At 39.5% G+C, this 12,934-nt stretch overlaps 1 protein-coding gene across 1 annotated transcript in view; it reads left to right on the plus strand.

Annotated features, from left to right (window-relative positions):
* ARID1B (AT-rich interaction domain 1B) overlaps positions 1-12,934 on the plus strand; it is a 420,200-nt gene that overhangs the window by 288,161 nt on the left and 119,105 nt on the right. The window contains exon 6 of the mRNA XM_007451356.1: positions 3,104-3,347. Coding sequence (XP_007451418.1) covers positions 3,104-3,347 — 244 coding nt within the window. The remainder of the gene's footprint in view (positions 1-3,103; positions 3,348-12,934) is intronic.

Consider the following 12,934-nt stretch of genomic DNA (forward strand, 5'->3'; position numbering starts at 1 on the left):
GCCATGGCTCACGGGCCCAGCCGCTCCGCGGCATGTGGGATCCTCCCGGACCGGGGCACGAACCCGTATCCCCTGCATCGGCAGGCGGACTCTCAACCACTGCGCCACCAGGGAGGCCCCCCGCCACCCATTCTTAACCAGGGGCTGATACTGTTAAAGAGGAAAATCCTATGTGGCTCCCACTCAGGTTTTCCAGGCGGGTGTAGATGTGGAGTCGGTCCCTGTTCTTGGTGAAGCTTGTGTAATTCCTGACACACGGGTCACCATGCATTTCAGCTGAGACCTGTCCTCCTTTTGTTTCCCCCAAGGAAGAGGCAAAGGCATTAGAGGCTATACTAGATACCGCAGGTCGGCACACTTTTTCTGTAAGGGCCGGATAGTAAATCGTTTTAGGCTTTGAAGGCTACCATCTCTGTCAAGGTCTCCATTGTGGCCCAAAAGCAGCCATAGACAATACATAAAAGGAATGGCTGTGACTGTGTTCCGGTAAGATGTTATGTACACCGAAATTTGAATTTCAAATATTTTTAATATATCACAAAATAATACTCTTTTATTTATTGATTTATATTTTTTTGCGGTATGAGGGCCTCTCACCGTTGTGGCCTCTCCCGTTGCAGAGCACAGGCTCCGGACGCGCAGGCTCAGCGGCCATGGCTCACGGGCCCAGCCGCTCCGCGGCATGTGGGATCCTCCCGGACTAGGGCACGAACCCGTGTCCACTGCATCAGCAGGCGGACTCTCAGCCACTGCGCCACCAGGGAAACCCCACAAAATATTACTCTTGATTTTTTTTCAGTCATTTAAAAATGTTTGGCTTACAGGTGGAGCCGGAATGATTTTAGCCCTCAGTCCATAGCTTGCCATGTCCTGGAGCCCACAGGTGTGTCCTTTCACACTTCTGTGAATTGGTTATATCAGGTTAGGAAGGGAATGCCTTAGGGGCAGGTACTTTAAGAATTACCCAGGACCCAGCCACTCTTCTAGACGCCCCCGCCCTCCCTGGCTCTGAGACGGTGGGGTGGGGGGCAGACTTCAGGCAACTCAGCATTCAGCCTGGGGTGGGAGGAATGGGTGGAATCCTGTCCTGTTGTCCCTTTCACCATTCAGCACCTCTGCATGTGTGCATGTGCACACATCTATTAGCTTAAGTTTTGTTTCCAGGAACTCAGATAGTTGCCTTGATTGCTGAAGTGTGAATACTTTCTACATTGTATGTAGCATATTACTTGCTTAATAATCTTCCTCTGTTTCTACCTGGCTTCACAAAAAATTCTGAAAGTCTGAATGGAACTATTGTTGAACCCAGTAATCAAGTTGAATACAATGTTTTACCAGCTGAACATGTGCAAAATCATGCATGTCATGTGCCCTAAGTAGAGATGTTTATATATTTTTTCTCTGAATTCTGAAAATGTGGTTCAGTTTGGCCCATTTTATTTTGGAGATGATACTTTTTCTGGGAGGTGATATTTTCAATCACCTGCTACTATTAATGTTTCTTACTTATAAGCTCAGTTATATGACATGGAAGATTACTCTATTTTACTTAAATGTTATTCTTCTTAGCATAAGAAATTTTTGTTTTTCTGTAACATTCATTTTTTTTGTGAGATTTTCATCAGCTCTTCTTTAGAACGTGTTTTTTAATCATTGGCAATTTTGCTGTTAATAAAAGAGAAGTTAATTATATAACAGATGGCTAACAGATAAACTTTCCAGGAGTCTAGGATCCTGATTCTGAGTTTGCTTTGTGACATTTTGGGGTACCCTGAAGAGCTCTAACCAGCTCTGCTTTACCTGGCCCCCTTTGTGCTTCCTGGTCTAGATTCATTCTTCAAATCCTAAGCATCTTCCTCCACCAGTTTCCAAAGCCCTAGTTTTAGCAGTCCCAGTAGTAAGCAGTGAGGTAAAATTAAACATTAATAAAATTGCATGAGTGGAAGATGTCAATTAGTGTTGAATATGCTTTGCAGACAGTAGCATATCCTGGTATTTCTGATCCCATTCTGCAGTATTTAGTCCTAGATTATCAAGACAAATATCTTTTATCCTGCCTCTCAGTCTTTAGGGCTCATTCACCACCTAGCTCCAGGTCTCACCTGGGTTTGCAGACTTAGTGATCTGGGAGCTCAGCCATTGCAGCAGCCCTGCACTGATGTACTGACTTCTGCTGGTGGGGGCCATGGCACATGCCCTAATGCCACAGCCATGAGGAAGACAGAGTAAAGGCTCTGTCCTCTCACTCTGATGAGGGTGTGGAAGACAGTTTCCTCCTTCCTCTTCTCTCAACCTCCCTTCATAATCTTTAGCAGATGTCGCCTGTCCTCAGTGGTGTAACTAGTAACAATAACCTTGACTCTCTGATCTTTGGTTTCTATGTCTGTCAAATGAGGATTTTAATAACTGCCTAGAGGTTGTTATGATAAAATTACAGGACCTTAAAGATTGTTTGTTTAGCTTAAAACTGTATAAAAAGTAAGTTATAACATTAGGACTCATTTCTGCCAACATAACTTCAAAGGGATTTATTGTCACAATATGAGATAAAAATACACATCACTCTTTTACTATAAGAGCACTTTTGCAATTACCTAAAATGTAAGAATTTCTCACCACAAGGTTTGGTTACAATTTTGACTATTACATTAGAAGATCATAGTTTGAAATTCAGATAGTCCTCCAATGTTGATTTCTGAATAGGAGGATCCAAAGCCTATAGTTTTCAGCTTACTGAAGTAATCATTTACGAATCAGGCATTCCATTCAGATGGTACATCACCGCATAAAGTGCTTTTCCTGTGACTCTTTGACAGGTTTGTTGGACTAGATGCTGACAGCTTAAAGGAAAGCTGTAGGATAGTTTAATGAAAGGGAGGTACAACTTTACTCACTTTTTAGCGATAGATCAGATCCTATGGGTTCAACTTACAAGAGACCTCATTAAAGTCTTCTAATAACAAGTGGCCATGCTCTGAATTTTGGGCGTTATCTAGAAAAACTTTGAAGGGAGCATTGTTATGATTTTCAAATAGTATTTTGAACTGGTGTTGGTCCAGATATGTGTTATTCTATAAATGCATGCTATTTCTTTCTTTCTTAGGACCTGTCTGGCTCCATTGATGACCTCCCCACAGGAACGGAAGCAACTTTGAGCTCAGCAGTCAGTGCATCCGGGTCCACGAGCAGCCAAGGGGATCAGAGCAACCCAGCTCAGTCGCCTTTCTCTCCACACGCATCTCCCCATCTCTCCAGCATCCCTGGGGGCCCATCACCTTCTCCTGTCGGCTCTCCTGTAGGAAGCAACCAGTCACGATCTGGCCCAATTTCTCCTGCAAGTATTCCAGGTACTCATTTCTTAATGATTATTATTTTACTCTGTAGTAAATGCAGACCTAGTGTTCATCAATAACAACATGCATACCATTATTTTTTTTTACTATTTAAAAACATAATGATGGGACCACATATTAGGAGCATAGCTATGAATTATCACCAAAGTATACAAGCATCCCAGTTCCTAAATATACTTGACTAATGACTGTAAACACCTAATTAATAAAATCAGCAATTACTTTGATATTTTCAGTTTGCACATTTACCTTAGCTTGTGCCAGAAAATTATTTATTCTCTTAGCATATGTTTTGTAATGATTCTGTTAAATAAGCTCCTCTGTTGATAATTGCCACTGAAGTGAGATTATTGGTAGTACTAGCCTTAGTTTTTAGGGTTCTGTTTAATTTATACCATGGCAGTTATTTTCTAAAATATTTTTAGTGTTTATACTTATTGTCTTAATTTGCCAGCACACATTCAAGGCCTTGTTATTTATACAAATTCTTGCCTTCTAATTTTTATATAAGAAGTGAATGTTCCAATTAATGTCTTGCATTCAGCTATTTCAGTAGTCATACTACTTGTGTATCTTTTGCTTCCTTTATTATGTGCTTGGGGTTATGTATTTGTTTATTTATTTGTCACTTGCCTCATCCTATCCCAGCTGTCTTTCTTATATCAAACATCATTCATTCAAACCCACCAAGCAACTAGCTTTCCTTTATCTGCAAAGTAGATGTGATTTTTTTTCTGTGTAAATTTTGCTAGCGTGATGCAGGTGGCTGCCAGAAAAGTACTTTTTACTAATCTATCAGAATTGATATTGAATTGCTGATAAATTTCCTGATAGCTTGTTCTTTTATCTTAAAAACATGGGTGGCAGTTTTACCCCTTTTTACTATTTTGCTCCTTTTATCTTTTAAATACATGTTTTATGTGTATAAACATATGTATGAACATATGAAAAATGCTGATTATGAAACGTAAGTCAAATGAGTACTCATGACTCAGGATCCAATTTAAGAATTAGAGTGTTGCCACTGTTGTTTCTACCTGTGTGTTCCTTCCTTTTCTTCAGCCCTGTAACTCTCCCCAGCCTCAGATATTCTCTGAATGTATTTTAAATCATTCTTTTTGGATTATTTGGAGTTTTTTGTTTTTTTTTTTTTAACTGGCGACAGGAGCTCGAAGCCTTGAAGGGCTGCTGTCCTATCTTTTATTTATTTATTTATTTTTTTTAACATCTTTATTGGGGTATAATTGCTTTACAATGGTGTGTTAGTTTCTGCTTTATAACAGAGTGAGTCAGTTATACATATATATATGTTCCCATATCTCTTCCCTCTTTGTCTCCCTCCCTCCCACCCTCCCTATCCCACCCCTCCAGACAGCCACAAAGAACCGAGCCGGTTTCCCTGTGCCATGCGGCTGCTTCCCACTGGCTATCTACCTTACGTTTGTTAGTATATATATGTCCATGTCTCTCTCTCGCCCTAACACACCTCACCCTTCCCCCTCCCCATATCCTCAAGTCTGTTCTCCAGTAGGTCTCTGTCTTTATTCCTGTTTTACCCCTAGGTTCTTCATAACATTTTTTTTTCTTAAATTCCATATATATGTGTTAGCATACGGTATTTGTCCTTCTCTTTCTGACTTACTTCACTCCGTATGACAGACTCTAGATCTATCCACCTCATTACAAATAGCTCAATTTCGTTTCTTTTTATGGCTGAGTAATATTCCATTGTATATATGTGCCACATCTTCTTTATCCATTCATCCGACGACGGGCACTTAGGTTGTTTCCATCTCCGGGCTATTGTAAATAGAGCTGCAATGAACATTTTGGTACATGACTCTTTCTGAATTCTGGTTTCCTCAGGGTATATACCTAGTAGTGGGATTGCTGGGTCATATGGTAGTTCTATTTGTAGTTTTTTAAGGAACCTCCATACTGTTCTCCATAGTGGCTGAACCAATTCACATTCCCACCAGCAGTGCAAGAGTGTTCCCTTTTCTCCACACCCTCTCCAGCATTTATTGTTTCTAGATTTTTTGATGATGGCCATTCTGACTGGTGTGAGATGATATCTCATTGTAGTTTTGATTTGCATTTCTCTAATGATTAATGATGTTGAGCATTCTTTCATGTGTTTGTTGGCAGTCTGTATATCTTCTTTGGAGAAATGTCTATTTAGGTCTTCTGCCCATTTTTGGATTGGGTTGTTTATTTTTTTGTTATTGAGCTGCATGAGCTGCCTGTAAATTTTAGAGATTAATCCTTTGTCAGTTGATTCATTTGCAAATATTTTCTCCCATTCTGAGGGCTGTCTTTTGGTCTTGTTTATGGTTTCCTTTGCTGTGCAAAAGCTTTGAAGTTTCATTAGGTCCCATTTGTTTATTTTTGTTTTTATCTCCATTACTCTAGGAGATGGGTCAAGAAGGATCTTGCTGTGATTTATGTCATAGAGTGTTCTGCCTATGTTTTCCTCTAAGAGTTTGATAGTTTCTGGCCTTACATTTAGGTCTTTAATCCATTTTGAGCTTATTTTTGTGTATGGTGTTAGGGAGTGATCTAATCTCATACTTTTACATGTACCTATCCAATTTTCCCAGCACCACTTATTGAAGAGGCTGTCCTTTCTCCACTGTATATTCCTGCCACCTTTATCAAAGATAAGGTGACCATATGTGCATGGGTTTATCTCTGGGCTTTCTATCCTATTCCATTGATCTATCTTTCTGTTTTTGTGCCAGTACCATACTGTCTTGATTACTGTAGCTTTGTAGTATAGTCTGAAGTCAGGCAGCCTGATTCCTCCAGCTCCATTTTTTGTTCTCAAGATTGCTTTGGCTATTCGGGGTCTTTTGTGTTTCCATACAAATTGTGAAATTTTTTGTTCTAGTTCTGTGAAAAATGCCAGTGGTAGTTTGATAGGGATTGCATTGAATCTATAGATTGCTTTGGGAAGTAGAGTCATTTTCACAATGTTGATTCTTCCAATCCAAGAACATGGTATATCTCTCCATCTGTTTGTATCATCTTTAATTTCTTTCATCAGTGTCTTATAATTTTCTGCATACAGGTCTTTTGTCTCCTTAGGTAGGTTTATTCCTAGATATTTTATTCTTTTTGTTGCAATGGTAAATGGGAGTGTTTTCTTGATTTCACTTTCAGATTTTTCATCATTAGTATATAGGAATGCCAGAGATTTCTGTGCATTAATTTTGTATCCTGCTACTTTACCAAATTCATTGATTAGCTCTAGTAGTTTTCTGGTAGCATCTTTAGGATTCTCTATGTAGAGTATCATGTCATCTGCAAACAGTGACAGCTTTACTTCTTCTTTTCCGATTTGGATTCCTTTTATTTCCTTTTCTTCTCTGATTGCTGTGGCTAAAACTTCCAAAACTATGTTGAATAAGAGTGGTGAGAGTGGGCAACCTTGTCTTGTTCCTGACCTTAGTGGAAATGCTTTCAGTTTTTCGCCATTGAGGATGATGTTGGCTGTGGGCTTGTCATATACGGCCTTTATTATATTGAGGAAAGTTCCCTCTACACCTACTTTCTGCAGGGTTTTTATCATAAATGGGTGTTGAATTTTGTCAAAAGCTTTCTCTGCATCTATTGAGATGATCATATGGTTTTTCTCCTTCAATTTGTTAATATGGTTAATCACATTGATAGATTTGCGTATATTGAAGAATCCTTGCATTCCTGGAATAAACCCCACTTGATCATGGTGTATGATCCTTTTAATGTGCTGTTGGATTCTGTTTGCTAGTATTTTGTTGAGGATTTTTGCATCTATGTTCATCAGTGATATTGGCCTGTAGTTTTCTTTCTTTGTGACATCCTTGTCTGGTTTTGGTATCAAGGTGATGGTGGCCTCGTAGAATGAGTTTGGGAGTGTTCCTCCCTCTGCTATATTTTGGAAGAGTTTGAGAAGAATAGGTGTTAGCTCTTCTCTAAATGTTTGATAGAATTCGCCTGTGAAGCCATCTGGTCCTGGGCTTTTGTTTGTTGGAAGATTTTTAATCACAGTTTCAATTTCAGTGTTTGTGATTGGTCTGTTCATATTTTCTATTTCTTCCTGATTCAGTCTTGGCAGTTTGTGCATTTCTAAGAATTTGTCCATTTCTTCCAGATTGTCCATTTTATTGGCATAGAGTTGCTTGTAGTAATCCCTCATGATTTTTTGTATTTCTGCAGTGTCAGTTGTTACTTCTCCTTTTTCATTTCTGATTCTATTGATTTGAGTCTTCTCCCTTATTTTCTTGATGAGTCTGGCTAATGGTTTATCAATTTTGTTAATCTTCTCAAAGAACCAGCTTTTAGTTTTATTGATCTTTGCTATTGTTTCCTTCATTTCTTTTTCATTTATTTCTGATCTGATTTTTATGATTTCTTTCCTTCTGCTAACTCTGGGGTTTTTTTGTTCTTCTTTCTCTAATTGCTTGAGGTGCAAGGTTAGGTTGTTTATTCGAGATGTTTCCTGCTTCTTAAGGTGGGCTTGTATTGCTATAAACTTCCCTCTTAGAACTGCTTTTGCTGCATCCCATAGGTTTTGGGTCGTTGTATCTCCATTGTCATTTGTTTCTAGGTATTTTTTAATTTCCTCTTTGATTTCTTCAGTGATCACTTCGTTACTAAGTAGTGTATTGTTTAGCCTCCATGTGTTTGTATTTTTTACTGCTCTTTTCCTATAATTGATATCTAATCTCATGGCGTTGTGGTCGGAAAAGATACTTGATATAATTTCAATTTTCTTAAATTTACCAAGGCTTGATTTGTGACCCAAGATATGATCTATCCTGGAGAATGTTCCATGAGCACTTGAGAAAAATGTGTATTCTGTTGTTTTTGGATGGAGTGTCCTATAAATATCAATTAAGTCCATCCTGTTTAATGTATCATTTAAAGCTTGTGTTTCCTTATTTATTTTCATTTTGGATGATCTGTCCATTGGTGAAAGTGGGGTGTTGAAGTCCCCTACTATGAATGTGTTACTGTCGATTTCCCCTTTTATGGCTGCTAGTTTTTGCCTTATGTATTGAGGTGCTCCTATGTTGGGTGCATAAATATTTACAATTGTTATATCTTCTTCTTGGATCGATCCCTTAATCATTATGTAGTGTCCTTCTTTGTCTCTTCTGATAGTCCTTATTTTAAAGTCTATTTTGTCTGATATGAGAATTGCTACTCCAGCTTTCTTTTGGTTTCCATTTGCATGGAATATCTTTTTCCATCCCCTTACTTTCAGTCTGTATGTGTCTCTAGGTCTGAAGTGGGTCTCTTGTAGACAGCATATATATGGGTCTTGTTTTTGTATCCATTCAGCCAATCTGTGTCTTTTGGTGGGAGCATTTAGTCCATTTACATTTAAGGTAATTATCGATATGTATGTTCCTATTCCCATTTTCTAAATTGTTTTGGGTTCGTTATTATAGGACTTTTCCTTCTCTTGTGTTTTTGTCTAGAGAAGTTCCTTTAGCATTTGTTGTAAAGCTGGTTTGGTGGTGCTGAACTCTCTCAGCTTTTGCTTGTCTGTAAAGGTTTTAATTTCTCCATCAAATCTGAATGAGATCCTTGCTGGGTAGAGTAATCTTGGTTGCAGGTTTTTCTCCTTCATCACTTTCAGTATGTCCTGCCACTCCCTTCTGGCTTGTAGAGTTTCTGCTGAGAGATCAGCTGTTAACCTTATGGGGATTCCCTTGTGTGTTATTTGTTGTTTTTCCCTTGCTGCTTTTAATATGCTTTCTTTGTATTTAGTTTTTGACAGTTTGATTAATATGTGTCTTGGCGTATTTCTCCTTGAATTTATCCTGTATGGGACTCTCTGTGCTTCCTGGACTTGATTAACGATTTCCTTTCCCATATTAGGGAAGTTTTCAACTATAATCTCTTCAAATATTTTCTCAGTCCCTTTCTTTTTCTCTTCTTCTTCTGGAACCCCTATAATTCGAATGTTGGTGCGTTTAATGTTGTCCCAGAGGTCTCTGAGACTGTCCTCAGTTCTTTTCATTCTTTTTTCTTTATTCTGCTCTGCAGTAGTTATTTCCACTATTTTATCTTCCAGGTCACTTATCCGTTCTTCTGCCTCATTTATTCTGCTATTGATCCCATCTAGAGTATTTTTCATTTCATTTATTGTGTTGTTCATCATTGTCTGTTTCATCTTTATTTCTTCTAGGTCCTTGTTAACTGCTTCTTGCATTTTGTCCATTCTATTTCCAAGATTTTGGATCATCTTTACTATCATTATTCTGAACTCTTTTTCAGGTAGACTGCCTATTTCCTCTTCATTTGTTAGGTCTGGTGGGTTTTTATCCTGCTCCTTCATCTGCTGTGTGTTTTTCTGTCTTCTCATTTTGCTTATCTTACTGTGATTGGGTTCACCTTTTTGCAGGCTGCAAGTTCGTAGCTCCCGTTGTTTTTGATGTCTGTCTCCAGTGGCTAAGGTTGGTTCAGTGCGTTGTGTAGGCTTCCTGGTGGAGGGGACTAGTGGCTGTGTTGTGGTGTATGAGGCTAGATCTTGGTTGGTTCAGTGGGTTGTGTAGGCTTCCTGGTGGAGGGGACTAGTGCCTGTGTTGTGGTGTATGAGGCTAGATCTTGTCTCTCTAGTGGGCAGGTCCACGTCTGGTGGTGTGTTTTGGGGTGTCTGTGGACTTATTATGATTTTAGGCAGCCTCTCTGCTAGTGGGTGGGGTTGTGTTCCTGTTTTGCTATATGGTTGGCATAGGTTGTCCAGCACTGTAGCTTGCTGGTCGTTGAGTGAAGCTGGGTGCTGGTGTTGAGATGGAGCTCTCTGGGAGATTTTCGCCGTTTGATATTACGTGGGGCTGGGAGTTCTCTTCTTGACGAGTGTTCTGAAGTTGGCTCTCCCACCTCAGAGGCAGAGTCCTGACTCCTGGCTGCAGCAGCAAGAGCCTTTCATCCACTCGGCCAGGTACGTGGGGAGTTTCTTGCCCTTTGGGAGGTCTGAGGTCTTCTGCCAGCGTTCAGTAGGTGTTCTGTAGGAGTTGTTCCACGTGTAGATGTATTTCTGGTGTATCTGTGGGGAGGAAGGTGATCTCCGCGTCTTACTTCTCCGCCATCTTTCCACCGCCCCCTATTTGGAGTTTTTAAAGAATTTTATTACGAACATTCATAGAGTACGTATTGTTAGTTTTTATTTAGTTTTGCGCTTTATAGAAATGTATCATACTAAAGTGACTATATAACTTATCAGCCAAGCTGAGACACTTTTGAGCACGTAAGGGTTGCTGTTAATAATTGAAGCAGAACAGGTATAAGCCAGGAAGATTCTGGGCAAATCGTGAAGCGTGGTCCCCCCAGTAATGCAATATGTAGCCTTCTCCACTTAGCTTTTTTGACTAAATGTTATGTGCCTATAGGATCCATATTTTAAATTACCTATTATTTTGATACATTTTATTGACGGCATCTGGATGTTACCTTTCTTTCAAAAATATTTGTCCTCATAATGATTGTAATAAAACCTGGATTTACCTGCTTTTAATATTTTTAAAGCTATGACTACTATGTATTTCAGAATTCCTTAGGCAATTTTTGGTATTGAGATGTTTTTTGAGGTATCACCTACCTAAACATTGGAAAGTTATATGTAAAATACTGAGTTTGTCAAAGAACTCACTCCATTCTTCTGAATTGCATCAAAAGGACTTTTCTTAATAACTTTAATGAAAACTTTTCTGAGGCATCAAGATATTTTAGTTTTTCACCTAAAATTCCTAGCATGGGTAGTTCACAATCTGATGATTTTCATACATATACTTATCATTCCAGATGGGGATTTTGAAACATTTATTTCACTGTTTGGATTTTGGTGCTGTATAGAACACAGAAAACCGAACAAAAGAGCTCAATTTGGGTACGTGATATCACATTAGAGGTAGATGTAATTGGTCTAAGAGTCTGGTACTTAGTTGTGTTTTGCACAGGGTAAGGTTGGTCAGTGAATTACGATTCTGATGACCTCTATTAGCCCTGTCACAAATGAGGCCTGTCCTTCACAGTACCTTCAGGGGAGGACCTGAATGTGATTTTTCTCTGCTGACTTCCTGGGGAAGTGAGTTTTTAATAGAAAGCTTTCAGCTTTCTTGGAAATGATGTTTAAGGCTAATAGTTTGTTTTTAAAACTTGTGTCAGAAATTCTGACTGCCCAGGGCCAGGGCCTATGTTTCATTTCATCATATTGCAGCCTATATTACTCTACATGATGCTTGATAAAACTATTCAGTGAAATTTAGTGCAGGGATAAAATTACATAGTAAAAGTTCCACTTGTGTTCAGAGGCACGCTATTCAGATAAATCCAGAATTATCTTTGCTGACTGTAAAGCTGTAGAGTAATAGAATTATATAAAACATGGCAAATAGAACATTTCTTTAATGTCAGTGTTATTCTAAGAGGAATAAACTCTTAGAAAATCTGGTGAGCAGTTTTGGCATCTGTTCACCTTTCTCCCAGGTGTGGAATGACAAATAACATTTGAGCTGGATGGACTTTCCTAATCATCTGATCCCACCTCCTCGTTTTATTGCCACTTACCAGCTGTGTAACCTTGGACAAGCCTCTAAGCCTCCTTATGCCTCAGTTTCTGCATCTGTAAAGATAATAACCACATCTCATAGGATTACTGTAAAGATTAAATGTGTTAATATATATAAAGCAGGTACATGGTGAGCATTCAGTGCATGTTAATGATTGTTGTGATTACGGTTATTGTTATTATTCACACTGAGATGTAGAGACTTGTCCATGATCATTACTGTCCAGAACAGCACAGGTGGTTTTGGCTACAAGTCTTCTGATAATCCAGTAGTGTTCTTGTACCATTCAGAAGACACGTATATAAAGTTTCCAGTGATGATTTGCTGTGTGTACTGAGGTTATTCGATAGGACCGCTAGAACTAGCCATGGAAGCGCGATGTATTTTCACAAAGTTGAAACCATTTTTCTCCTGACCTGGAAAAAACAGATAGGTCAGCGGTCGCTCTTCTGGGAGGCTGGGTCTGAGAAGGTTAAGAGGGGACAGAAGACAAGCGTTGAAGCCCCTGCTTCGCTCAGATCGTAGGCAGGTAGACTTCTGCGTGAGTTGATAGGCAGGCAGTGTAGCATAAAATTTACCAATAGCTGCCGTTCAGAATCCTGGGTTATTTCTCACACTTTCTGCATGTATTGAGACAACATGAGTCCCACCCGCTCCGTGTTCCCAGCCAGGGCTGCCACATGCACTTGAGCAGATTGCTCACTGGACCAGGGACATGGGCCAGGGGAGTAAATGGCAGTGAAATGCCGGCTGCTCTCCTGGGGGAAGGGGCACCCTTTGTAATTCATACAGCGGAGCCGCAGAGCTATCAGCACTCTTGTCCTGGACCTCTTGGTAGTCACCCTCGTGGCTTGAGTACAGATACCACCTGTTTCTCTACTCTGTTCCCCAGCTAAGCTCAGGGACATTCAAACATACATTTTTGGTAGACACTCATCAAACATTTTATGTGGTGTTATTTTACGGGGATTTGTTAAATATCATGCAGGTTTTATTGAAAAACATTTTGGCCTTCTCTTT

This window comes from Lipotes vexillifer, unplaced genomic scaffold (assembly GCF_000442215.2).
Source record: "Lipotes vexillifer unplaced genomic scaffold, Lipotes_vexillifer_v1.1 scaffold935, whole genome shotgun sequence".
Taxonomy (NCBI): domain Eukaryota; kingdom Metazoa; phylum Chordata; class Mammalia; order Artiodactyla; family Lipotidae; genus Lipotes; species Lipotes vexillifer.